A 26,437-nucleotide genomic window follows, 5' to 3' on the forward strand; every position below is an offset into this window, starting at 1 on the left:
CATCATTTATCGACGGTTTTATTAGTGATTTGTTTATGCAATTGTTCTTTTTTAGTTTCAATCGAAGCCTAGCTAACTTCCTTTGATTATTTCATGTTGTTAATGATTTCGATAGAATAATTAACAATAGGATCGAATAGTATAGACCACGGATTTACAATTTTAGTAGATATACGGAATTGGATACGTGTCGATAGCGATAATTCACCCGGATGAAAGCTAGTGGACTCCATAGAACGTAATGCAATCTTGAACTGTTAAATAATTGAGGATACTTGATTACTGCATGTTTATGATTAGTATTAATATAGCTCGACAGAGTATATTAATTAGTTTAGGGAATTCCGTCGAATGCACGAGTAAGAGTCGAGTGTAATTAGTTAAACACGAGTGGTAGGTGAACTGAAAATTCCCAACAGATTCGTTTCTCATTTGATTTTAATCCAAATTAATCATTGCTCTTTTGAACACATTTCTTTGCATATTAATTATTTGAATTGTTTAATTTACATTAGTTTAATCATCAACTCAATTTGTCGTCGCTAAAGAGATTTTACCTGAAAATAAAAAGAATGTGACGCAGTCCTTGTGGATCGATACTCGTATTCACTTACGTTTATTATAACTTGACTATCGTGCACTTGCGATATTTAAATCGAGCTTTCATTTATAAAATAAATTTTGGGACTATTAACTGTGCAAGTTTTGCTCGATCAGTTGTTACCCGTACATGCTTTATATTTGTTTATATGATTGCATGTTTCGTTGATTTATACTGGGATTATATTCTCACCAGGAGTTATTCGGCTGTTGCCTTGTTTGTATGTGTGCATGGCAACAGGTGGGCTAGGATCAGGGTCAAGAAGAGAACGAGGCTGGACTAGATAGCGTGGAGATCCGGGCTTCGAATCAACTTAGGATTCAGCACTGATATGTAGTTGAACCTAGTTGAATTCTTGTAGATAACACAAGATTGTATGTTTATGTTTCATATGTAATTTGAAGTAATTTACATTATGTTTCCACTTTGCATTTAAAAAAAAAAAAATTAAACCCTGTTTTATAATTGATTAACTAGTCCCAATGATAATTAAGAACTTGATTAGCGTCCGGGTCCCCACACCTCATCATGCGAATGACCAATACATTTAGTTGTTTTCCTAATTTTCTAATCTCTCTTTCTGATCCAAATATCATAAAAGCACTCACTTTGAACATAAAGACTGAAGATTATATCATACCTTCTGCCAATAGCGACAGCCATCAAGAACTATCGCAGATTTAAAATTAGCGACAGTTGTTACCGTCGCGAATTTGAATATGCGACGGTGTTTCTTGTAACCAATAGCGACAGTTTGATAATACCGTCGCTAATTTGAATTAGCGACGGTTTAGAATAATCGTCACCAAATGTAGCGACGGGTATAACCGTCGTGAATTTAAAATAGCAACGGGTTTTAGTACCGTCGCTAAATGCCAATTTTTTAAAAAGTTTTAGTACAATTACAACGGTTTTTTGACAAAAAAAATTTAAAAACGACAATGTTTTACAAAACCGTTGCCATAGTTCTACAAAAACCACATGAAAGACAACGGTTTACACAAACCGTTGTTTTTTACCCTTGACAGAAACACATATAAACGGTTTTTAAAAACCGTTATCGTAGACAAAAAAAAATGCTTTTAGACAACGGTTTTTAAAAACTGTTGTTGTAGCAAAAAAAAAACTCTCATAGATAACAGTTTTAAAAAACCATTGTCGTAGCCCAAAAAAATGCTTTTAGACAACGGTTTTGAAAACTGTTGTTGTAGCAAAAAAAAACTCTCATAGACAACAGTTTTAAAAAACCGTTGTCGTAGCCCAAAAAATTATTTTAGACAACAGTTTTTAAAAACTGCTGTTGTAGCAAAAAAAACTCTCATAGATAACAGTTTTAAAAAACGTTGTCGTAGCCCATAAAAACACGCTCATAGACAACGGTTTTTAAAAACCGTTGTCGTAGCAAAAAAAAAAATCGCATAGACAACAGTTTTTAAAAACCGTTGTCGTAGACACATCAAAGAGAACGGTTTAACGGTTTGTAAAAACCGTTCTCGTAGACTCATCAAAGACAACGGTTTTTAAAAAACCGTAGTCTTTAAGCGCGTTTTTATAGGATACGACAATGGTTTTTGTTAAAACCGTTGTTTAATGAAAAAACACAACAGTTTTAATAAAATTTGTTGCCTTTGATGTGTTGTTGAATCTATTTTTTCTCTTAGTGAATGAATTCAATTATTTATAATTTAAGAAGTAATACTAATAAAATTAGTTCAAAAAGAGAAGAAACAACTCTTTTTATAACTAATATTAATAAAGTAATATTATGATTCTTAAAACAATTAATTGGAGTCAAGTTACTCTGTCAGAAATCTGGAAAATGGAGAATATTGCTCCATCTCTTAAAGAAGAATCTATAAAACTAGAAAGTATAGTTCAATATGTTGACGATTCTCATCCCAAAGACATTTACGAATTAAACTTCCTGAAGAAAGTAGAAATTCTATTCTTCTATATCATAATTTTGAAAAAAATTAGTATATCAGGTCTTCAAAAGACTAATGATAATATATCTCAACCTGAATACAAGGTTGATCTTCCTGAATCCAGTACTTCTCGATTTCAAAGAAGTTATTCTGTTAATAATAGAACTTCTAATCCCCTACTTTTTCTGATATGGGTAATAATGTTATGGTTATTAATAATAATCTTATTCAGAAAAGTTTAGATAAGATTAAAAATCTTAATAAGAAAAAATGTTTTTTAAGTTGTTTAAACCCAAAACAACAAACTCTATATTCCTTTGAAGAAACTAAATTAAATTTAGATTTTTGTAAATGGATGGAAAACTTATATTTTCAGCAAGAAATAAAATATTTCCAAATTTTACAGATGATTCTTTTATAAATACTCTTGAATCAACATATAAATTATATGTTCCTAAAATTGGAGAAGAATATTTTGAAATTCATCCTCCATTCACTACTTTACAAATTAAAAAGTGTAATAAAGAGATATACGATGCTACTATAAAATCTGAATTAGGAAATGATAATTTTGATCATATAATTCAGCAAAATAATGCAATCTTGAACTGTTAAATAATTGAGGATACTTGATTACTGCATGTTTATGATTAGTATTAATATAGCTCGACAGAGTATATTAATTAGTTTAGGGAATTCCGTCGAATGCACGAGTAAGAGTCGAGTGTAATTAGTTAAACACGAGTGGTAGGTGAACTGAAAATTCCCAACAGATTCGTTTCTCATTTGATTTTAATCCAAATTAATCATTGCTCTTTTGAACACATTTTCTTTGCATATTAATTATTTGAATTGTTTAATTTACATTAGTTTAATCATCAACTCAATTTATCGTTGCTAAAGAGATTTTACCTGAAAATAAAAAGAGTGTGACGCAGTCCTTGTGGATCGATACTCGTATTCACTTACGTTTATTATAACTTGACTATCGTGCACTTGCGATATTTAAATCGAGCTTTCATTTATAAAATAAATTTTGGGACTATTAACTGTGCAAGTTTTACTCGATCAAGTTTTTGGCGTCGTTGCCGGGGACTGTTGATTCACGATTTTTTATTTTCATTTAAATTCCTTAGTATTATTGATTTTATTGATATTTGATACTCGCATTGTGTTGCAGATTTGTCTTGTGTTGCATGCGAAGATCACTCGAGATAAAGCTTGAGCCTTTTGACCCCGAGATTGAACGCACAACTAGACGTCGAAGACAACAACAAAGACTCAAAGAACAGATGGAAAGACACGAGCAAGAACGTGGAGAGGAACAGCGTGACAATAGACAAGTTGAGATACCACGTCGCATACCAATGTTGGATTATGCACAGCCGTCTCTTGATGGAGCACGTCCAAGCATCGTAAGACCAGTCATCCGAGCTAATCAGTTTGAGATCAAGCCAGCTATCATCCAGATGATTCAGAACACTGTTCAATTTGGGGGAAGTGCACTTGACGACCATAATTCTCATATAGCTGACTTTCTTGAAATTTGTGATACTTTTAAGTTTAATGGCGTGTCTGATGATGCTGTTCGTTTGCGTTTATTTCCATTTTCACTGATAGATAAAGCTAAGTCGTGGTTAAACTGTTTGCCTGTATGGTCTATCACTACATAGGAGGATATGGCAAAGGCATTCCTGATCAAGTACTTTCCTCCGTCGAAGACTATGAAGCTTAGAGCTGACATTACTACTTTTGCTCAATATGAGAACGAGTCACTTTACGAGGCATGGGAGCGCTACAAGGACTTGTTGAGGAGATGTCCACACCATGAGCTGCCGCTTGGGTTAGTTGTTCAAACTTTCTACTACGATCTGATTACTCCTAATCGTACCATGATAGATGCTGCGGCATGTGGTAATTTACTGAGAATGACGGCTGAGGAAGGATATGAGTTATTGGAGGAGATGGCTGCTAGTAGCTATCATCCTCAGTCTGATAGGCAGAGACGAGGTGCTGGAGTTCATCAAGTTAATGATTTGTCTGCGGTTTCAGCACAGTTAGAGGCGTTGAATAAAAATATTGATGGGATGAGCATGAGTGGTTCGGCTATGCGTTTGCAAGAAATTTTCTGTGACAAGTGTGGGGGTGAGCATGACGTGCAGGATTGCCAAGATGGCAATCCATTCTATGTGCCCGAGGGAGCACCGGTAAAACAAGTGGGATTCCAGAACCGTCCTAGAAATGACCCTTATTCGAATACATATAATCCGGGATGGAGGAATCACCCAAACTTTTCATGGGGAGGTCAAAACAACCAAAATCGTCAACAAAGAGGTCCACCATATGGGATGCACCAAGGATTCAAGCCAGAACCGCCTCGGGAGGAGAAATCCAATTTAGAGCAAATGATGACTAATTTATTTCTGCCACCGAGACGAGATTTCAGAACCAAGATGCATCCATAAAGGGATTAGAGAATCAAATTGGACAATTGGCTAAGTTGATTGCTAATAGGGAGCAAGGAGCTTTGCCAAGCAACACGGAAGTTAACCCAAGAGAACATGTGAAGGCTGTGGAATTGCGTAGTGGGAAAGCACTCGAGTCTAATGAGGAAAAGACCAAGCATGGTGAGGATGAGGTGGAAACTCGAGGAGGTAAGTCTTCTAACTCTACACCTACACCTATTGCACAAAATAAAATTGTTATCCCCCCACCTTTTCCTGCAGCAATGAAGAAAGCTAAATTAGATGCACAATTTGGTAAATTTCTTGAGATGTTTAAAAAATTACATATTAACATTCCTTTTGCTGATGCTTTATTGAATATGCCAAGTTATGCAAAATTCTTGAAAGATATCTTAGCAAATAAGCGGAGGCTAGAAGATCACATGACTGTGAATTTGACTGAAAATTGATCCGCTTTAGTTCAAAACAAGATGCCTCCTAAGCAAAAAGATCCACGGAGTTTCTCTATACCTTGCATTATTGGTGACATTAATTTTCATAAAGCTCTATGTGATCTTGGTGCAAGTATTAATCTGATGCCTTTGTCTGTGTTTAGGAGACTGGGATTAGGTGAACCCAAGCCAACTAGGATGTCGTTGCATCTGGCTGACAGATCTGTCAAATATCCACGTGGGATTATCGAAGATGTTTTGGTGAAAGTGCATAAGTTTATTTTTCCTGCAGATTTTGTGATACTTGACATGGAGGAAGATGTAGAGATGCCTTTGATTCTAGGGAGACCGTTTCTGGCTACAGGGAAAGCACTGATTGATGTTGAAGAAGGGAAATTGAGACTGAGAGTTGGAGAAGAAGAAATTGTTTTTGATGTCTTTAATACTCTCAAACACACAATGCACAATGATAGTTGTTTTCGTATTGATGTCTTAGATTCTCTCATTTGTGATTTTGTGCAGGACGGATTGAAGGAACCATTAGAGGTCACTCTCACTACTGAAAAGCAGGAGGACGAGCTTGACGAGGAAGAGATGGAGATGGTAGCTCACTTGAATGCCATTCCACCTTGGAGAAAGCAAGTGAGGCTTAGACTAGAGGAATTGGGAGACAGAAAAGATTTAATGCCTCAAAAGTCAAGCCTAGAGGAGCCACCTACTTTGGAGCTCAAACCACTACCTCCACATCTCAAGTACGTATATTTAGGAGAAGATAATAAATTGCCTGTTATTATTTCCTCTTCTTTGACAGATGATATGGAGAGTAAGCTCTTGGGAGTCCTTAAGAAGCATAAAGGAGCATTCGCTTGGAAGGTTTCAGACATAAAAGGGATAAGTCCTTCGATCTGCATGCACAAAATTCTCATGGAAGATAAATACTCACCTCTAGCACAACCACAAAGGAGACTCAATCCAAAGATGCAAGAGGTAGTAAAAGCTGAAACAATCAAACTTCTGGATGCAGGTATTATCTATCCTATCTCTGATAGTGCGTGGGTAAGTCCTGTACAATGTGTGCCTAAAAAGGGTGGGATTACTGTGATTACTAATGAAAAAAATGAGTTGATTCCCACTCGAACTATTACGGGTTGGCGTGTGTGCATTGATTATAGGAAGTTGAATGATGCAACCCGTAAAGATCACTTCCCTTTGCCATTTATCGATCAAATGATTGAACGATTAGCAGGTCATGAATTTTATTGCTTTTTAGATGGATATTCGGGATACAATCAAATCACAATTGCACCTGAGGACCAAGAGAAAACTACTTTCACTTGCCCTTATGGTACTTTTGCGTTTAGGCGTATGCCCTTTGGTTTGTGCAATGCACCTGCAACATTTCAAAGATGCATGACCGCTATCTTTCATGACATGACTGAAAATTTCCTTGAAATCTTTATGGATGACTTCTCTATTTTTGGCTTCTCATTTAATGAATGTTTAGAGAATTTGAACTTGGTGTTAGTTAGATGCGAGGAGAGCAATTTGGTGTTGAATTGGGAGAAGTGTCATTTTATGGTTCAAGAGGGGATTGTGTTAGGACACAAGGTATCGGAGAATGGAATTGAGGTTGACAAAGCCAAGGTGGAAGTAATCAAAAACTTACCCCCACCTTCATCAATAAAAGGAGTTAGAAGTTTCCTAGGGCATGCTGGTTTTTATAGGCGTTTCATTAAAGATTTTTCCAAAATTGCTAAACCTTTATCCTCTCTGTTGATGAAAGATGCTGAATTTAATTTTGATTCTACTTGTCTGCATGCGTTCGAGATACTCAAGGAAAGCTTGGTGACAGCACCTGTTCTGACTGTCCCTGATTGGGAGTTACCGTTTGAGGTGATGTGCGATGCTAGTGATACAGCTGTTGGTGCGGTGCTGGGTCAAAGGAAGAACAAGGTATTTCATACCATCTACTATGCAAGTAAGACTCTAAATGATGCTCAATTGAATTACGCTACTACTGAAAAGGAGTTACTTGCTATAGTATTTGCGTTCGACAAATTTCATTCATACCTTGTTCTGTCTAAAGTAACTGTGTATACAGACCATTCTGCCCTCAAATACTTGCTTGCTAAGAAAGATGCGAAACCTAGGTTAATTAGGTGGATTTTATTATTGCAAGAATTTGATCTCGAGATTCGAGATAAAAAGGGTGTGGAAAATGTAGTTGCTGATCATCTGTCTAGGCTTGAGCATGTTAGAATTAAGGGGGTTGATGATGATATAGATGACTGGTTTCCTGATGAACAATTGCTTGAGGTAAATGCGTGCCCTTGGTATTCCAATTTTGCAAATTTTCTTGTCACTGGCACACCTCCACCTAATCTATTGTTTCACCAAAGAAAGAAATTCTTTTCAGACGTGAAATATTATTTTTGGGAGGAACCATTTTTGTTTAAGATATGTGCAGATTCCATGATACGAATGTGTGGCAGAGGAGGAAACCAATCAAATTCTGAACCATTGTCATGACCGTGAAGTAGGTGGTCACTTTGGACCCATACGGACGGCATCTAAGGTACTTGAATGTGGCTTCTATTGGCCAACTCTTTTTAAGGATGCTCGTTTGTATGTTCTCAATTGTGATAGATGCCAACGCACAGGTAATATTTCCAACCGTCGTGAGATGCCCTTAAATAATATTGTTGAGTGTGAGATATTTGATGTGTGGGGGATTGATTTTATGGGTCCTTTTCCTGCATCTTTTATAAAGAAATTTATTTTGGTGGCCGTTGAGTATGTATCGAAATGGGTGGAGGCAGAGGCTTGCGCCACTAATGATGCACAAGTGGTGTTAAAATTTTTGAAGAAACATATTTTTAATCGATTTGGTGCACCACGTGCAATCATAAGTGATGGTGGCACCCATTTTTGCAACAAAATTTTTGATAAACTGTTGGGCAAATATGGTGTCACCCACAAGGTTTCCACTCCATACCATCCCCAAACTAGTGGACAAGTTGAAGTGTCCAATCGAGAGATTAAGAGGATTCTAGAGAAGACGGTCAATGTGAATAGGAAGGACTGGTCCATTCGGTTAGATGATGCTTTGTGGGCTTATCGTACTGCTTTTAAAACACCTATAGGAACTACACCATATAGGTTACTTTTTTGTAAAGCATGTCATCTACCAGTAGAATTAGAGCATAGAGCATATTGGGCGACCAAAGCACTAAACTTTGATTTTTCTCTTGCAGGTGAGAAACGATGTCTGCAGTTGAATCATTTGGATGAGTTTCGAGGACACGCTTATGATCTGGCACTATCTTACAAGGAACGCACCAAACGAGCCCATGATAAACGCATCATAAGAAGGGAATTCAAAGTGGGTGAAGCGGTGTTGTTATACAATTCTCGCTTACGACTCTTTCCGGGCAAGCTAAAGTCAAGGTGGTCAGGACCTTTCACTATAGCCAAGGTGTTCCCATCAGGTGCAGTGGTGTTGCATGATGGCAAGGAAGGGACGTTCACTGTGAACGCTCAACGATTGAAGCACTATATCGGTGGCACAATTGAGCCACAAACTGGGGTCACTCGGCTCCATGACAGTCATTGAGGACATGGGTGAAAAGTCGAGCTCTAGACTGTAAATTGAGAACTACTTCTACTCCCTATGTTGAGTTTATCTTTTTCCTTTATTCCTTAATCGCATCATTTGCATTTAGGTAGTTGCATGGCATGGCATTCATTGTCTTTATTTTTTATTTATTTCTTTTTTTCGAGAGTGTCTCGCTTGGGCGGTCAAAAATGACCGCCCCAGCGAGCCCTCGTCTTTTTTAAAAAACATAGCCACCGAAAACGCCTCGCTAGGGCGGTCACTTTTGACCGCCCCAGCGAGCGAATTTTTTTAAATAGGTTTTACTGGCGAGAACCACTCGCTAGGGCGGTCCAAAGTGACCGCCCCAGCGAGCACTCATATTTTTCAAATAAGTTCGGCGAGAACCCCTCGCTAGGGCGGTCAAAACTGACCGCCCCAGCGAGCCCTCATATTTTTCAAATAGTCTGTCACCGAAAACCACTCGCTAGGGCGGACACTTTTGACCGCCCTAGCGAGTCGCGCAGATATAAAAACCTTTCCCCTTCTCCTTTCTTCCCCACTTCGAACCCTACCCCTTTCCTCTCAAATAATCGGCGCCCCCTCCATCTTTTGTGCTTAATCCTTCTTCTTTGTTGATTTTTCAGGACAAAGACTCCATCTTGGTCCATACTTTCCACAAGGAAGCACTTAGATTACAAGATTTTCTGCTCCGGTCATCTTCCACAAATTCCGGCGAGCTTCTCCGGCGACCTTCAACAATTTTCCGACGGTTGACTACTTTGTGCACTCCACTCCCTACATGGCACCCAAAAGATCTAAGGTAACTCATGGTGCTTCTAGCTCTCGGTCTGCTCCGTCTATGTTTGTGAATGATAATGCTAGGGCCAGATTTGAGCATGCTAGACTACATAGGAAACCAATCCCTGAGCGAGGCTTTAGCTCGTTTATTATCAATCATTTGCCGGAGTCCCGAATAGCAGGAAGAGGGTGGACGACCTTTGTCGCACAACCGAATGCAGCAGTGGTTCCGGTTGTGCGTGAATTTTATGCCAATGCTCCGGAAGGGAATGAGCACAAGGCATTTGTGAGGGGACATCTAGTCCCGTACGATTCCCAAACGATCAATGATATGTTGGGTTTATTGCCAGTGGATGATTCGGTGTTTCAGGCGTGGGTGCTTAACCCGGATTATGATTTGATTCTTCGCACACTATGTTATCCGGGCCCCACGTGGAAACAACTGGGGACGTATACGGTTTTTCTTGAAAAATATTTGAAAGTGGACGCGGCATTGTGGTATGCGTTTTTGTCTAAGAGGTTGATGCCGGTCGGTCATACGAGTGACGTGCAACGTGAGCGGGTTGTTGTTCTGTATGCCATCTATACTGGGATGGCGATTGATGTGGGCAAGCTCATTTTCGGACAGCTCAACATGTGTATACACAGCAGCAATTCGGCTTTTTACTTTCCGACTATAGTGACTGAGCTGTGTACCCGAGCGGGGGTGAGATTTGCAGATGATGATGAGTGGTTACCGCCGATGAGAGCCATTGATGAGGCTCTTCATAGATCCAAGAGGGAGAAACGACAGGCTGAGCTGCCCGAGGAGGTATTTTTCGATTATGGGAGAGCAGCTCAACCACCTCCGGCCTTAGGATATGCACCACCACCTCCGCAGCCACGCCGCCGTGCCATGCGAGATCGCATCAACGAGTTGGGCGCTTGGGCCACATATCAGACTAAGTACCAGACCGTCAATCAAGCCCACGTGCAGAACATCGAGTACTTGGTGCAGGGGATCTCAACCCATTTGGGCATCGACACTTCCTGGCACCCGCATACCCGCCACCCTTCCAGTTTCAGTATCATTATCCTATGCCACCACCAGCTGACGAGGGAGTCCCACCGCCTGAGCATGACGAGGAGGATGATTTCTGACCAGGGGAGTTTACTGTTTCCCCTTTCTTTTTATTCTTTCTGTTTATTCTGTCGTTGCAATTGCATTCATGAGTTTTTTTTGGTTTTTAGTGTTTGTTTCGTTTTGTGCACTGAGGGCATTGCACAACTCTAGTATGAGGGGGGTAGATTGTTTTGTCTGTTTAGTTAATTGGTTATTGTTTTGGTTGTTTAGTTAATTGGTTTAGTTTCGTTGCATTTCTTTTGGTTGGTGTCGTTTATGGTGAGAAAACATAGTTTATGAGCCAATGATGATTTGAATTGATAGTTTACAAAAGTATTGATTGGGTCACTTCGTGAATGGTACTCTTCATTGTTAAAGCATGAATTTTGGTACAAAATTTGAACTTTTTGAGCACACATGTGTGGGGACTAGAATTTTGTAGGAATAATGGTGAAATTTGAAAGTTTTGTGTGGTTAACTTGAAAGGCACCATTTATGAGTTGATTTAGCGTGTAAACCCGTGAAAATAAGTCGCTAATTGGGACCTTGAATGAGAAAATTTGATTTGCCTTGAACTTTACATTTACCTCCTTTCCAATGCACTGCATTAAAATGTCATACTTCTAACCAGCTGTAATCCAAAGTATTATATTCTTAGCCTAGGGAGTACATGTGTGAAAATTGTGCATTTAAAAAAAAAAAAAAAGAGAAAAAAAGAAAAGAAAGAAGGAGATGTAAGGTGAGGGGGAGCCGAAATAAAAGGAATGAAATTCTATTCCTAGGCTAAAAGTTGGAGATGTAAGGAGACGAGGAAAGTCAGACGAAAAGTCTTGACGATTGCACAATGAAAATGATCGGTGTACTCCCAACTTTTAGCCACTTGAGCTTATTTTCCTTCTTTTCGACACCCTTATCTGCACTTAGAAGTTGAATAAAGTTCAATTTATGGCTAGTGATAAATGGACACGGGGATGTATGCTAGTGAGACTTGTATTGAAGTGTTAATTGAGTGACTCGCATGATTTGATAATTGATCTATTTGAAGTACGAATGACTAGACCCATCATGACACACACACACGTTCAAATTAGTGTCGAGATTTATGGGCAGATGAGAATGAGTATTCGGTTGCGATTTGACTTGATTGGTAGTGGGAAAGTAAACCGAGGCATGAACATAAACGTTGTCAACTCACCATTGACATTTACTCGTGTTAGTTATTTCTTGTTTGAGTAATTTTGTGGTTGTTGAGTTTGTTTAGTAGCTCGTGCTTTAACCTATTTTACTCGAGGGCGAGCAAAAGGTTAGTATGAGGGGGTTGATAGGACTCGTTTTTACGTGTTTTTAGTGTTGGTTTTGAGTCGCATTCATGCATCATATTTGTTTGTTTTAGTTTAATTTAGCATTTTTCTAGCATTATTTAGCATATGACTGATCTCGTGTAGTTGGTGGTTATTTTGTAGGAATTGAACCAAAAAGTGAGAGAATATGTGCCAAAACATCGAGAAGGACTCGCTAGGGCGTTCACAATTGACCGCCCCAGCGAGCATGTTGGTCTAGCCGAGGAGTTGTTGCGAAAGAGTCTCGCTAGGGCGGTCACCAGCGAACCCAGGGACATGGCCGAGGAATTTTCTGCGAGAACCTCTCGCTAGGGCGGACACTTTTGACCGCCCTAGCGAGGCACGAGATTTGAAAAGATTTGTTTCACTTTTTATGGACTCTATCCTACACCATAGACCTAATACACGAGAGCGGCGCCGTTTTTGAGGCTGACATCATTATTTTTCATCATATTTTCTTGGAAAAAAGGCTAGGAGCAAAAGGAGATTTCGAAGACCTCGAGATTTCCACGCGTCGTGGCCATTATCCGTCGTCATCTTTAGTATTTTCATTATTCAGTTTTTAATTCTTAGATTGTTGTTGGTTTTTATTATGAATTTTAGTAGCTAAACTGATATGAATCTAGCCAGCCACTATGCGTTTCAAGAACCAATCCCGAGAGGACGCTTGAAGATGTTGAATGTTGCCCTTCATCCAACCAATGAAAGCTTGGAAACAAGGCTCGAAGGGTTCGGGTTGCATCACAATCAAATAGAAACTGACCGAGTCTGGACGGACCTGCACACGGACCTGTACACGGGGTCCGTGTCTCATACATTCGAGATTGAGATTTACAGAGCCTACACGGACCCTCACCCGGAGGCCTACACGGGGTCCGTGTCCTTTACGAATTGGAGAGAATATTTTTCTTAAATTAGAGTTTTAATTATTTTGGTTAGAGTTTTAATTATTTTGTCAAGTAGATTTGATATCTTTAAATATGAAATTTTTATATTTAGGGTTTTGTTAACTATATATAAGTTAGAATACCATGTAAACAATTCAACTTTTGTTCATTATTGATTTGATATCAAATTGTGAGATTTTCTCTCCAATACACTTAGGTGTTTTTCAAAAATCAAACTTATCAAAAGATTTATCTTTTGTGGCGTTTGTCGATTGTTCTTCACTCGGATTGTCAAAGACAAGTTCTTTGAAGGTTCGCTTGAATTTCGATTGTTTACCTTCGTTAATATTTGTTGCTAAATCGTTCGTGATTTAGAGGTGAATATTACACAATTACTTGTCTCAAAGATCGGAAAAACACACGAATCTTATTATCGTAATTGAATAGAGGGTGCGATTCACTTTTAATTGTGTTTGCTATTTATTCGTATCGAGATTCACATCATAAACTCTAGATTTTTTGGGTTTTGAGGGGATCCTACCCCGTACTCGTTGTTTAACATCATTTATCGACGGTTTTATTAGTGATTTGTTTATGCAATTGTTCTTTTTTTGTTTCAATCGAAGCCTAGCTAACTTCCTTTGATTATTTCATGTTGTTAATGATTTCGATAGAATAATTAACAATAGGATCGAATAGTATAGACCACGGATTTACAATTTTAGTAGATATACGGAATTGGATACGTGTCGATAGCGATAATTCACCCGGATGAAAGCTAGTGGACTCCATAGAACGTAATGCAATCTTGAACTGTCAAATAATTGAGGATACTTGATTACTGCATGTTTATGATTAGTATTAATATAGCTCGACAGAGTATATTAATTAGTTTAGGGAATTCCGTCGAATGCACGAGTAAGAGTCGAGTGTAATTAGTTAAACACGAGTGGTAGGTGAACTGAAAATTCCCAACAGATTCGTTTCTCATTTGATTTTAATCCAAATTAATCATTGCTCTTTTGAACACATTTTATTTGCATATTAGTTATTTGAATTGTTTAATTTACATTAGTTTAATCATCAACTCAATTTATCGTTGCTAAAGAGATTTTACCTGAAAATAAAAAGAGTGTGACGCAGTCCTTGTGGATCGATACTCGTATTCACTTACGTTTATTATAACTTGACTATCGTGCACTTGCGATATTTAAATCGAGCTTTCATTTATAAAATAAATTTTGAGACTATTAACTGTGCAAGTTTTGCTCGATCAGTTGTTACCCGTACATGCTTTATATTTGTTTATATGATTGCATGTTTCGTTGATTTATACTGGGATTATATTCTCACCGGAGTTATTCGGCTGTTGCCTTGTTTGTATGTGTGCATGGCAACAGGTGGGCTAGGATCAGGGTCAAGAAGAGAACGAGGCTGGACTAGATAGCATGGAGATCCGGGCTTCGAAGAAACTTAGGATTCAGCACTGATATGTAGTTGAACCTAGTTGAATTCTTGTAGATAACACAAGATTGTATGTTTATGTTTCATATGTAATTTGAAGTAATTTACATTATGTTTCCACTTTGCATTTTAAAAAAAAAAAAAATTAAACCCTGTTTTATAATTGATTAACTAGTTCCAATAATGATTAAGAACTTGATTAGCATCCGGGTCCCCACACCTCATCATGCGAATGACCAATACATTTAGTTGTTTTCCTAATTTTCTAATCTCTCTTTCTGATCCAAATATCATAAAAGCACTCACTTTGAACATAAAGACTGAAGATTATATCATACGTTCTGCCAATAGCGACAGCCATCAAGAACTATCGCAGATTTAAAATTAGCGACAGTTGTTACCGTCGCGAATTTGAATATGCGACGGTGTTTCTTGTAACCAATAGCGACAGTTTGATAATACCGTCGCTAATTTGAATTAGCGACGGTTTAGAATAATCGTCGCCAAATGTAGCGACGGGTATAACCGTCGTGAATTTAAAATAGCGACGGGTTTTAGTACCGTCGCTAAATGCCAATTTTTTAAAAAGTTTTAGTACAATTACAACGGTTTTTTGACAAAAAAAAATTTAAAAACGACAATATTTTACAAAACCGTTGCCATAGTTCTACAAAAACCACATGAAAGACAACGGTTTACACAAACCGTTGTTTTTGACCCTTGACAGAAACACATATAAACGGTTTTTAAAAACCGTTATCGTAGACAAAAAAAAATGCTTTTAGACAACGGTTTTTAAAAACTGTTGTTGTGGCAAAAAAAAAACTCTCATAGACAACAGTTTTAAAAAACCGTTGTCGTAGCCCAAAAAAATGCTTTTAGACAACGGTTTTGAAAACTGTTGTTGTAGCAAAAAAAAAAAACTCTCATAGACAACAGTTTTAAAAAACCGTTGTCGTAGCCCAAAAAAATTATTTTAAACTACGGTTTTTAAAAACTGCTGTTGTAGCAAAAAAAACTCTCATAGACAACAGTTTTAAAAAAACATTGTCGTTGCCCATAAAAACACGCTCATAGACAACGGTTTTTAAAAACCGTTGTCGTAGCAAAAAAAAAAAAATCTCATAGACAACAGTTTTTAAAAACCGTTGTCGTAGACACATCAAAGATAACGGTTTGTAAAAACCGTTGTCGTAGACTCATCAAAGACAACGGTTTTTAAAAAACCGTAGTCTTTAAGCGCGTTTTTATAGGATACGACAATGGTTTTTGTTAAAACCGTTGTTTAATGAAAAAACACAACAGTTTTAATAAAAATTGTTGTCTTTGATGTGTTGTTGAATCTATTTTTTCTCTTAGTGAATGAATTCAATTATTTATAATTTAAGAAGTAATACTAATAAAATTAGTTCAAAAAGAGAAGAAACAACTCTTTTTATAACTAATATTAATAAAGTAATATTATGATTCTTAAAACAATTAATTGGAGTCAAGTTACTCTGTCAGAAATCTGGAAAATGGAGAATATTGCTCCATCTCTTAAAGAAGAATCTATAAAACTAGAAAGTATAGTTCAATATGTTGACGATTCTCATCCCAAAGACATTTACGAATTAAACTTCCTGAAGAAAGTAGAAATTCTATTCTTCTATATCATAATTTTGAGAAAAATTAGTATATCAGGTCTTCAAAAGACTAATGATAATATATCTCAACCTGAATACAAGGTTGATCTTCCTGAATCCAGTACTTCTCGATTTCTGTTGCGACTTTGATTGTTGCACTCCCAAGAGCAGGTTGTCCACAAGTAATATAATTCGGGGAGTCCGAATATCGTATCCACAGGGAAGCAAAGGTAATTACAAGTCCACTATAATGTCTTTTTGTTTTTGTTTTTGTTTTTGTTTTTGTTTCTTTTTAATTTTAATTGAATCTTTACAGGGTAAATTTTAATTGTTCAAATTTTAATTTAAGTAGTTGAGATTAAAGGATCCACTCTTGGCATTTTAATAAAATTAACATTAATGAACAATATTGAAATCCACTTAATAAAATGGTTCCAATATATTAAATAATCATATTTATATTATGTTATATATTATTATCTTATAAGTATATAATATATACCAAAACTTATAAATGTGGTCAAGTATTTATTGTGCTATATATATATTTGTAAACACTAAATCAAGGTTCCCACTTTAAATGGTTGGTAAAACCAAACTAACATTTAAATGGTACCAAGAAAATATTATTATGATATATTTATATATAATAACTCAAGGCATCCACTTTAAATGGTTGGTAATACCAAACTAACATTTAAATGGTTCCAAGAATTTAGTATAACATATAGCAACAATAAATCAAAACTCCCACTTATAAGTAGGGTATAAAAATACTTAAAGAAATAAATATAACATAAACAATAAATAATGATTAAATAATATAAAACATAGATTCTTACCTTATAATAACCTTATTATCATGCCAAGAGTTTCACCTTATCATCTCAACTTTAGGAAGTTAGCTATTCATTATTCAAAGTGTAAAACTTTGAATATGAAATTAACATGCTAATTATATTTAAATGAAGAAATAAAAGAAAAATATAGAGAGAAATATTATGAACTCAAAGATTTGTTCATAGAATGAGGGATATCTCCATACATTACAATACACCCCTATTATAGCCAAATTTGGGGAGACAACCACAAATAAAATATTATTTTTTTACACAAAAGTCTTCATTGGTGTTCCAAGAAATTAATATTATATTACACATCACTTTTGAAGGTCTTCTTCTTCGAATTTGCTTCTTCACATAAAATGAAACATGTGGATAATTGAGTTGTCTAGTTGTGGTATTTTTTTCAGAATATTTGACCAAGTAATTTGAGAGATATGGTCAAAATACTAGAGCATGGTAAAACTGCCACTCCTTTGGTAACTTTAATTGTTGCTTAATTTGATCACAATTGTGAAAGGATTTTTATCTCATGCTTGCCATCAATATTGTAGATATTAACATCAACTTTCTACAGGTCCAAGAATCATCTTAATCCCATTTGCAATGCCAAGTTTATTCTTCTTTTATCGAACCTGTAAAAATAGTAAAAACTTATAATTACACAACAACTTATATTTTATACAATTTATTATAAAACATATAATATTTAAACATTTAATAAAACAAAAACTATATATTTATATTATAAAACATTTAATTAATGTACAATTTTTATGTTTATCACACCTCCCAACCAGCTTATTGCTAGTCCCTAGCAATTTAAGCGTTAATAGCAATACAAAACATATTGATTAATTTAAATAGAAATGTAATCAAAACTATCTAAGTGTTTAAATTAAATTTGAAAACTGTCAAAGTTATATCAAGATCATCATAATTATAATATGAAATAATTTGAGATGATTAATTCAAAGCTTATTTCAGGTAGTTAAGTGTACACGGCCTTCAGAAATTCCTAGTAAGAGTCTCAACTCCATATCCTCACAGGTTAATAAATGTTTCTATTTATGGCTAACGATTTCTCTCATGGAGTTGGAATACAGGTGAATGCTCAGGAAAATGGTTTACAGAATGCAGACAGACAAACGAGCCAAACTAATCAAAAGATAGAAAATCCATTGATTTAAAATCCAGTTGTTCTTATTATATTTTTTTTTCCTGATTTTTTTTTTTTTTTTACATCATGGAATCAGACTAAGTTTATGCTTTTTGACCACATATTTATTTAATTTGTACAATGTATTTCTCTCTTTCTTTTTTTTCTTTTTTTTTATTCTTATGAGAGAAAAATGGGTCGCAGCATATAACTTAAAAATTACATAGATCTTCAACATCTTTCTTTTTGTATTTTTCTCTTTTTTTTTCTTTTTTTTTTTTCAGGAAATATCATTTTTTTTTTCAAAATAAGAACTCAAGATCTAAACAATAGATAGTCTCTCTCATGATCAATAAAGGCTCGAAAGCTGTTTTCTCAGTCCTCTCCACTCACTCACAAAATATGTGTGAGTTTAAAATTTTAGGCACTCTTATAAGGTATATCTTGGGCCATATACTTTAATACCTGATTTTATCACAATGGTTAATCACTCAAAAAGATTTCATAAATCATATTTTTATATTGATCAGAATATTAAAATTGACATTTTTTTTTTCAAATAAAAATTTAAACATTCTTAAATAGATTAATGCATATTCTAATTTAAATCTTTCAAACATGTAATGTATAACATTTTTGCAAAAATTACTAAGATACAAACAATAAACATGATTTTATTTTAAAATAATATATATATTTTTTAATTTTTTAATTTTTTTTTAAATGTTTTTTATATAAGTTTGTTCTCCCCCCCAATCAGAATATGACATTGTCCCTAATGTCAAAATAACTAGTAATAAAGAGTGCATAATGAAAGAGATATCACCTGGAATTTTATTGAAGATAACAAACTGAAACAAATGCAAACCAATCCACGACTTTTGAATCAATGATCCAACTTCCTTTTCTTACTGCTTGATTGCGACCAATTAATCTTTGTTATCATCGGATCAGGCTTATGAACAAAAGCTTCCAAATCATCAATTAATTGATCGGCAGTCGAAGCACAGATGAGCATCCGTCGTGAATTTTCTGAAATGAAATTCTGTTCCACAGCTTTATCAAGAAATGTCAACAAACTGTCATAATAATTATTGATATTCAACAAGCCCACAGGTTTATTATGGATATTAAGTTGTCCCCAAGAAACAGTGTGAAAAATTTCTTCTAATGTACCAAAACCACCTGGTAGTGCGATAAAAGCATCAGAATTTTCAATCATTTGAGTGATTCTTTCATACATAGAAGAAACTTTTAATTCCTCCCCAATCGTAACACCTGTAATATTTCCTTCAGCTAAAGCTATAGGAATAATACCCAAAACCTGACTACCTCCAAGATGAGCAGATGTTGAAACAGATCCCATTAACCCAATATTACCTCCCCCATATACCAAGTGAATTTTTCTCTCAGCCAATATCTTTCCAAGATTATTCGCTGCTTCTACAAACACTTCATTTTTTCCAGGACTCGACCCACAAAATACACAAATATTTTTCAATGTTTGTGCAGAGGATCCAGCCATGTTTTTACTTTCTTTTTTTTTTTCTGCGAAAATAGAGAGAAAGATGAGAGATTTTATAGGGGTAATATGTTATCATGAAAAAACTATGGGTCACAGCTGTAAACAGAATAAATAGTAAAAACAATAATGACACACATGCATATAAACAGTAGTGTGATTGTGGCTCACAATTTTCCTCTGGTTTTACGTCCAGAAACGGCTTCAACGCCTTCTATGAGTCGAGGATATGCTTCCCATCCAATTTTCTTATAAATTGGCAAACAGGGTCTTTTTTAGTCAGATTCCCAAGACTATGACGCTCATCTTGAAATTGTTTCCATAAACGGAGAAGTTCAATATGCACATGTCCACTAGAATGCGTCTCAAGAGTCAATAAGATGTTATCCAAAGACTCCTTACTCAGCCCATTCTTAATGAAACCAATTTTATCTTCTCTGTTATCGGAAACACATCCCAAAGATCTGCATCGTTTGTCACAAGTCCATCTTGCACACTTATGACAAACCCCTAAACTTTTTGCCCTTCGTTTTTTCGCATAAGTGCTTTTTCCTAATCCAGGCAAATACCGAATGAGCAATGGTTGTGGAACTTCTCCTCCTAATCGGACCTTAGCTTCAATTACAAGACGAATATCTTCTGGAATTCCTTTTTGCATTAGCAATCTCAATCTTTCACACCTTCCTGCATAAATTTTTCTTAGAACACTTTCAGAAACAGAGGGAAAATATTTACAAATTTTTGAGATAATTTCATCCATTTTGAAAAGAAAAGAAATGATTTTTTTTTTAATTTTTGTATCAGCAATTGTGGGAAACTGATTTAACGGACTATGAGAGTCACGGAGTACCGTTATCCGCCATTTAACCGGGAAAATAAAAAGATTAAGGAAACCTGAAATAAAAACAAACAAAATTAAATGCAACATAAAAATTTAAGGATCAGAAAGGGAAATAAACTCTTCTTGAAAGATTTCATTTTCCAAAAATGGTTTAAGCCTTTGTCCATTCACTTTGAAAACGTCACCATTTTTAGGATTTTCAATATCTACAGCTCCATAAGGATACACATGCTTTACAACATATGGGCCTGTCCATCTTGATCGTAATTTTCCTGGGAATATGTGAAGTCGAGAATTATAAAGCAAAACTTTTTTACCAATCTCAAAAGATTTTCTAAGAATTGTTTTATCATGAAATGATTTGATTTTTGCTTTATAAATCCTCGAATTCTCATAAGCGTCATTTCTGAGTTCATCAAGTTCATTAAGTTGCAATTTACGCAATTTGTTGGCATCGTCCATGCTTGAATTTAAAGTTTTGATCGCCCAATAAGCTTTATGTTCCAATTCCACAGGCAAATGACAATGTTTTCCATAAACCAACCTATAGGGAGACATATTCAATGATGTTTTAAAAGCTGTTCGATATGCCCACAGTGCATCATTAAGTCGCAGAGACCAATCTTTTCTATTTGAGTTAACAGTTTTTTCCAAAATTTGCTTTATCTCCCTATTAGCTAATTCAACTTGTCCATTTGTTTGAGGATGATAAGGAGTTGTTACTTTGTGAGTAATACCATATTTTTTCATTAATGAAGCAAATGGTTTATTAACAAAGTGAGTTCCCCCATCACTTATCATAGCTCGAGGAATTCCGAATCTACTAAAAATATTTTCTTTCAAAAATTTGATGACGATTTTATGATCATTTGTTCGACATGGAATTGCCTCTATCCATTTGGAAACATAATCAACTGCAACTAAAATATACAAGTATCCAAACGACGGTGGAAAAGGTCCCATAAAATCAATTCCCCAACAGTCAAAGATTTCAATTTCAATGATAGGATTTAAAGGCATCATGTTTCTTTTTGAAATTGAACCCAATTTTTGACAATTTTCACAGATCTTGCAGATTTCGTGGGTGTCTTTAAACAAAGTGGGCCAATAAAATCCACACTGCAAAATTTTTGCAGCCGTTTTCTTTGAAGAAAAATGTCCTCCGCATGCTTCTGAATGACAAAATTTAATGACACTACTTACCTCATTGTCGGGTATGCAACGTCGAAAAATTTGATCTGGACAGTACTTGAACAGATACGGATCATCCCAATAAAAGTTTTTTACCTCATTCAAAAATTTTCTCTTATCTTGGGAACTCCATTGAGGTGGCATTTTTCCTGTCACAAGAAAATTTACTATATTAGCAAACCAAGGTGTAGTAGTAACTGAAAATAGATGTTCATCAGGAAAATTATCATTAATTGGTGTCATTTCACAAGATGATCCTGTTACTAGTCTCGATAAATGATCGGCTACGACATTCTCGGTTCCTTTTTTATCTTTGATCACAATGTCAAATTCTTGGAGCAACAAAATCCATAGTATCAGTCGTGGCTTTGCATCCTGTTTCGTCAACAAATATCTAATAGCAGAATGATCAGTAAACACAAAAGTCGTTGATCCAATCAAATAAGAACGAAATTTATCTAATGCAAATATTACAGCAAGTAGTTCTTTTTCAGTTGTGGAGTAATTCATTTGAGCATTGTTTAAAGTTCTACTTGCATAATATATCACATAAGGCTTACCGTTTCTTCTTTGACCCAGTACTGCACCGACTGCATAATCACTCGCATCGCACATGATTTCAAATGGTAAAGACCAGTCAGGAGGTTGCATGATAGGAGCTGATGTTAAATGTCGAATGATTTTATCAAAAGCATTTTGACATTCTTGAGTCCACTCAAATGCAGTGTCTTTTGTTAAGAGGTTACAAATGGGTTTAGAGATTAAACTAAAGTCCTTTATAAACCTCCTATAAAATCCAGCATGTCCCAAAAATGATCGAATTTCTTTAATGGTTTTTGGATCAAATTTTAGAAAGAGTAGCTGGTCATCCCTACTACTGTTTTCTTGACGGATATTCAGGCTAATTATTCCCATAAAGTGATTAAGAATTGAATTAAGTTCGGGTCCCCACAACAGGTGGTATCAGAGCGATAGATCCTTTAGATTGAGATAGAAGCTAGTAAGCGGGGTAGATTGAATTTTCTTTCCTTGCTTGTGATTGCTAGCATGACTTACTGCTTTGACATACATGTTACTTGATTTATCTGATTTGATTGGTAATATGTATTATTGAGAATGACTCAGCACCGACTCTCGATCAGCAGTAAGAGGATCGGAGGAGGGAACTGAATTGAAACAGGTTTATTGGATTGGGGTACTAATCCATTTGATTATCAGATATGCCTCCGAGAAGAGTACCTGAACAGGGTAGTATTTCAAATCCTCAAATGGATGTTACAGCCACTCCTATGGAAAAATTATTGAAAAGATTTCAGTCATTCAAACCACCAACCCTGAAAGGAAGCGAGACTTCGGTTGACTGTGAGACTTGGTTGAATGACATAGAAATGTTGTTTAATTCGTTGGAGTATACAGATGAACGACGAGTTCGGTTGATAGGACACCAGTTGCAGGACATTGTAAAGAGCTGGTGGGTTACGATAAAGAGGGCCTTGGAGCATCGAGGTACGACTATTACTTGGGATATATTTAAAACTTAGTTTTATCAGAGATTTTTCCCAGTGTCGTACAGGAAAGACAAGGGGGCGGAGTTTGCCAATTTGAGATAGGGTCAGCTGAACATTGAAGAATATGTGACCAAGTTCTCTACCTTGTTGAAGTTTGCTCCACATGTGGCTGAAAATGACGAAGCCGTTGCTGATCAGTTCATCAATGGCTTGAATCCCGATATTTTTACATTGGTGAACACAGGGCGACCGAATAACTTTGCTGATGCCATAAATAGAGCAAAGGGCGCTGAAGCGAGCCTGATAAGGCAGAGAGGAGCTTCAGATGTTCCTCCCGCACCGAGACCACTGCAACCACCTCCCTGATTCGAGAGTGACAATAGCAATGGTAGAAAGAAAGATTTTCTGAAGGCTAGAGGAAAGCAGTTTAAGAAGTCTGGTGGCAGTTCTTCTAGATCCAGTGGTTCTCAGCAGAGTTATATCGGCGTTTACTGCGGAAATTGTGGAGGGAGACATTCCACTGAGCAATGCCAAGGAGTACTTGGTAGTTGCCACTTCTGCAAACAACAGAGACATTTTGCTAGAGTATATCCACAGAGGGTGTTAGAAACTAAATTCTGGAGTTTAACAAAACATAAATCAATCGATTAAATCAACTAATACGCGAAAGCAAATTTGGCAGCTGGACTTATCAACTGAAATCAGCTGACACAAAACTGATCAGTTGAGAATTGATCAGTTAAAACATTCAGCCGAAAATATTAAAGCTTCTCAACTGAAGATACCTCGGGAAAGATCATTCAACAGACAGAAAGACATATCAGACAGCTACTGAATATGGGAAGTCGCACCTCGATCACTACAGCATAGAACAATGTGTTTCGGCTATTGCATTTAAGACGCCGTATCACAATCAATGAAGAGAACATTGCCCAAAGGAATATTGAAGAAGCAATCAACGGATACATAAATTCAAAGTTACCGTTGAAAGACAAGTTTATAAATATGACTAAAGAGCAGTTGAACAAGACGACGATCTATCAATCTCAAACTTGCTATTACTCTGTCAAAATCTCAGCTCACTCTTATTAGACTTATTCGTAGCAATCAAGGCTACAAGTTGAGCAAACCAGCACTCTGTAATATTGATAATTCAATAAGTGCTAAAGTTCAGTTACTTACAGAGATCATTGTATTATACTAAGAGTTTCAGTTTAGGCAATAGATAAGTCCTAACTAAAGTGGGTCTGTAAAAGTGTTGTACTCGATCAAAGTCTTTTAGTGAATATCCTATCCTTGAGATAGAAAGGGTGACGTAGGAGTTATTCAAATCTCCGAACATCCAGAAACATATTGTGTTGTCTTTACTGCAGCCTTTCATTTTCAATTAGATATTCTATCTTTCAATCAGTTTATTTTCCGCAACTGCTTATTCAGTTTAACTGATTGTTATTGACCGACGGGATATTTAGTTCAGTTTGTAATAAAACTGAACTACCTTTTTCAAAGAACATTTATATTAATAGAAGTGTTTATTCAACCCCCCTTCTAAACACTCCTTAGTCAATAACCGATCCTATCAGAGGGGTTCCCAAAGATGTAAGAATATGATTTATTATTATTAATTATTAGTATTAGTATTACATTTATTAGGTATTATGAAGTGCAAAACATTGAAAAACATGAAGTGCAAAACATTGAAAAACATGAGTGCAAAACATTGACAAAACATGAGTGCAAAACATTGAAAATCAAATGTGCCAAAATTGACTAAAATAAATAAAATATATTAAAGTATGCATCAAATTGTGGAAATTATTTTCAAATCTTGCCTATAAATAGATGTATTGAGTTTGAGAGAAATCACACCAAAACCTCTCCATCTAGAGCAAGCTTGAAGTTTGAAACCATCAACCTTTCTTGAAGTGAAATTTAGGAGCAATAATTATGTTATACTTCTGAAAATTCGTTCCATCACTCCCGACACCAGAATCCGATCTTCACCGTTCATAATACATTTTCAGATGTTCTAAACATCATATCCAAATTTCAGCCTCATGCAACGGTTCAAGTTCTGGGAAACGTATCTTCAAGAATATTGCTCGGAATTCTAGCGAATTTAGCAATATTACGGATTTTGGAACGTTAACTTCCAGCTTGTTTCTTCCATAATTTAGGAGCACCTTTCTGTAAATGGGCTTATGTTTTAAAATATTTAAATATGTTTTCGAAAATTCGATCGACATGATATATTCCTTCGATTTGATATATGAATATTTTGTTTCGATAAATTGTTAAGCATGTTTAAATCAATTTCAAGTGCATGTTCTTTTCGTTTCAAAATTATGTTTTCTTCGTTTCATGTTATATTCTAATATATGTTCTTAAACACCAATTTGGTGTATTCTAAGAATTATGTTTAAAAGCACTGTTATGATTCAAGTTAGAAATGGTAAAAAGGAAAATTTTCCTAAAACATGATAAGATATGACAAGTTTATGGCCCTGATGCGGTGGGTAATAATAACCGATATATGGCCTCACCCCTTAGAGGAATTACATATAGGGGACTGATCAGTAACACCATGGATAATAAGATGAAATAACAGTGCAATACGAATAATATATGATATGTCTATATGCATATGATAAGTTATGTTTGTTCATTGTTAATATCATGTCTTGATTTTGTTATGAATTATTATTGTGACATAAAATTCATTTAACACTTACATAAATATATATAAGTTATGTCGTATCTATCATTTTGTCTATTTATTGTTCCGACGTTTGTTGAGACACGGAAAATTTCGAATTGTTAAGATCTATATATGTATATCCTTGTGTTATTGTGATCGATCGGCCCCCACTTGCTGAGTATTTCACAAAATACTCACCCTTACACCTCTCACTCCCAGATAAGAATGAAAAACAAGTTGAAGAAGAAGAGCAAATGCATTTCTGGGGATGGTAACAAGGTTTCAGTTGATCAAGACATACTTTGGAATTTGGCTATCTTTTATTTTTACGTTGTTCGCTTCCGCACTCGTTTGTTAAGTTGATTACGTTGTAAAGACAATGTATGTTTTATGAAAAAGACTGGTTTGGTTGTACACTGTACTACGAGGCTTGTTGATTTACG

General features: G+C 35.7%; 2 protein-coding genes and 1 non-coding gene across 6 annotated transcripts in view; all 3 read right to left on the reverse strand.

Moving 5' to 3' along the window:
- Positions 1-26,437, reverse strand: part of LOC140833166 (chloride channel protein CLC-d-like) — a 127,227-nt gene that overhangs the window by 50,297 nt on the left and 50,493 nt on the right. The window lies entirely within an intron of this gene.
- Positions 4,254-4,360, reverse strand: LOC140833213 (small nucleolar RNA R71). Its single transcript, XR_012118346.1, has one exon. It is a non-coding gene; the product is annotated as a small nucleolar RNA R71 (small nucleolar RNA).
- Positions 19,025-24,810, reverse strand: LOC140831835 (uncharacterized). The gene is made up of 7 exons (XM_073195561.1): positions 24,795-24,810; positions 22,322-22,516; positions 21,764-22,120; positions 21,240-21,517; positions 20,783-20,828; positions 19,385-19,614; positions 19,025-19,060 (listed from the first exon to the last, which is right to left on the reverse strand). Exons 1-7 carry the CDS (start codon positions 24,808-24,810, stop codon positions 19,025-19,027), a joined length of 1,158 nt encoding a protein of 385 aa, XP_073051662.1.

The sequence above is a fragment of the Primulina eburnea genome, chromosome 5 (genome assembly GCF_022965805.1).
Source record: "Primulina eburnea isolate SZY01 chromosome 5, ASM2296580v1, whole genome shotgun sequence".
Taxonomy (NCBI): Eukaryota; Viridiplantae; Streptophyta; class Magnoliopsida; order Lamiales; family Gesneriaceae; genus Primulina; species Primulina eburnea.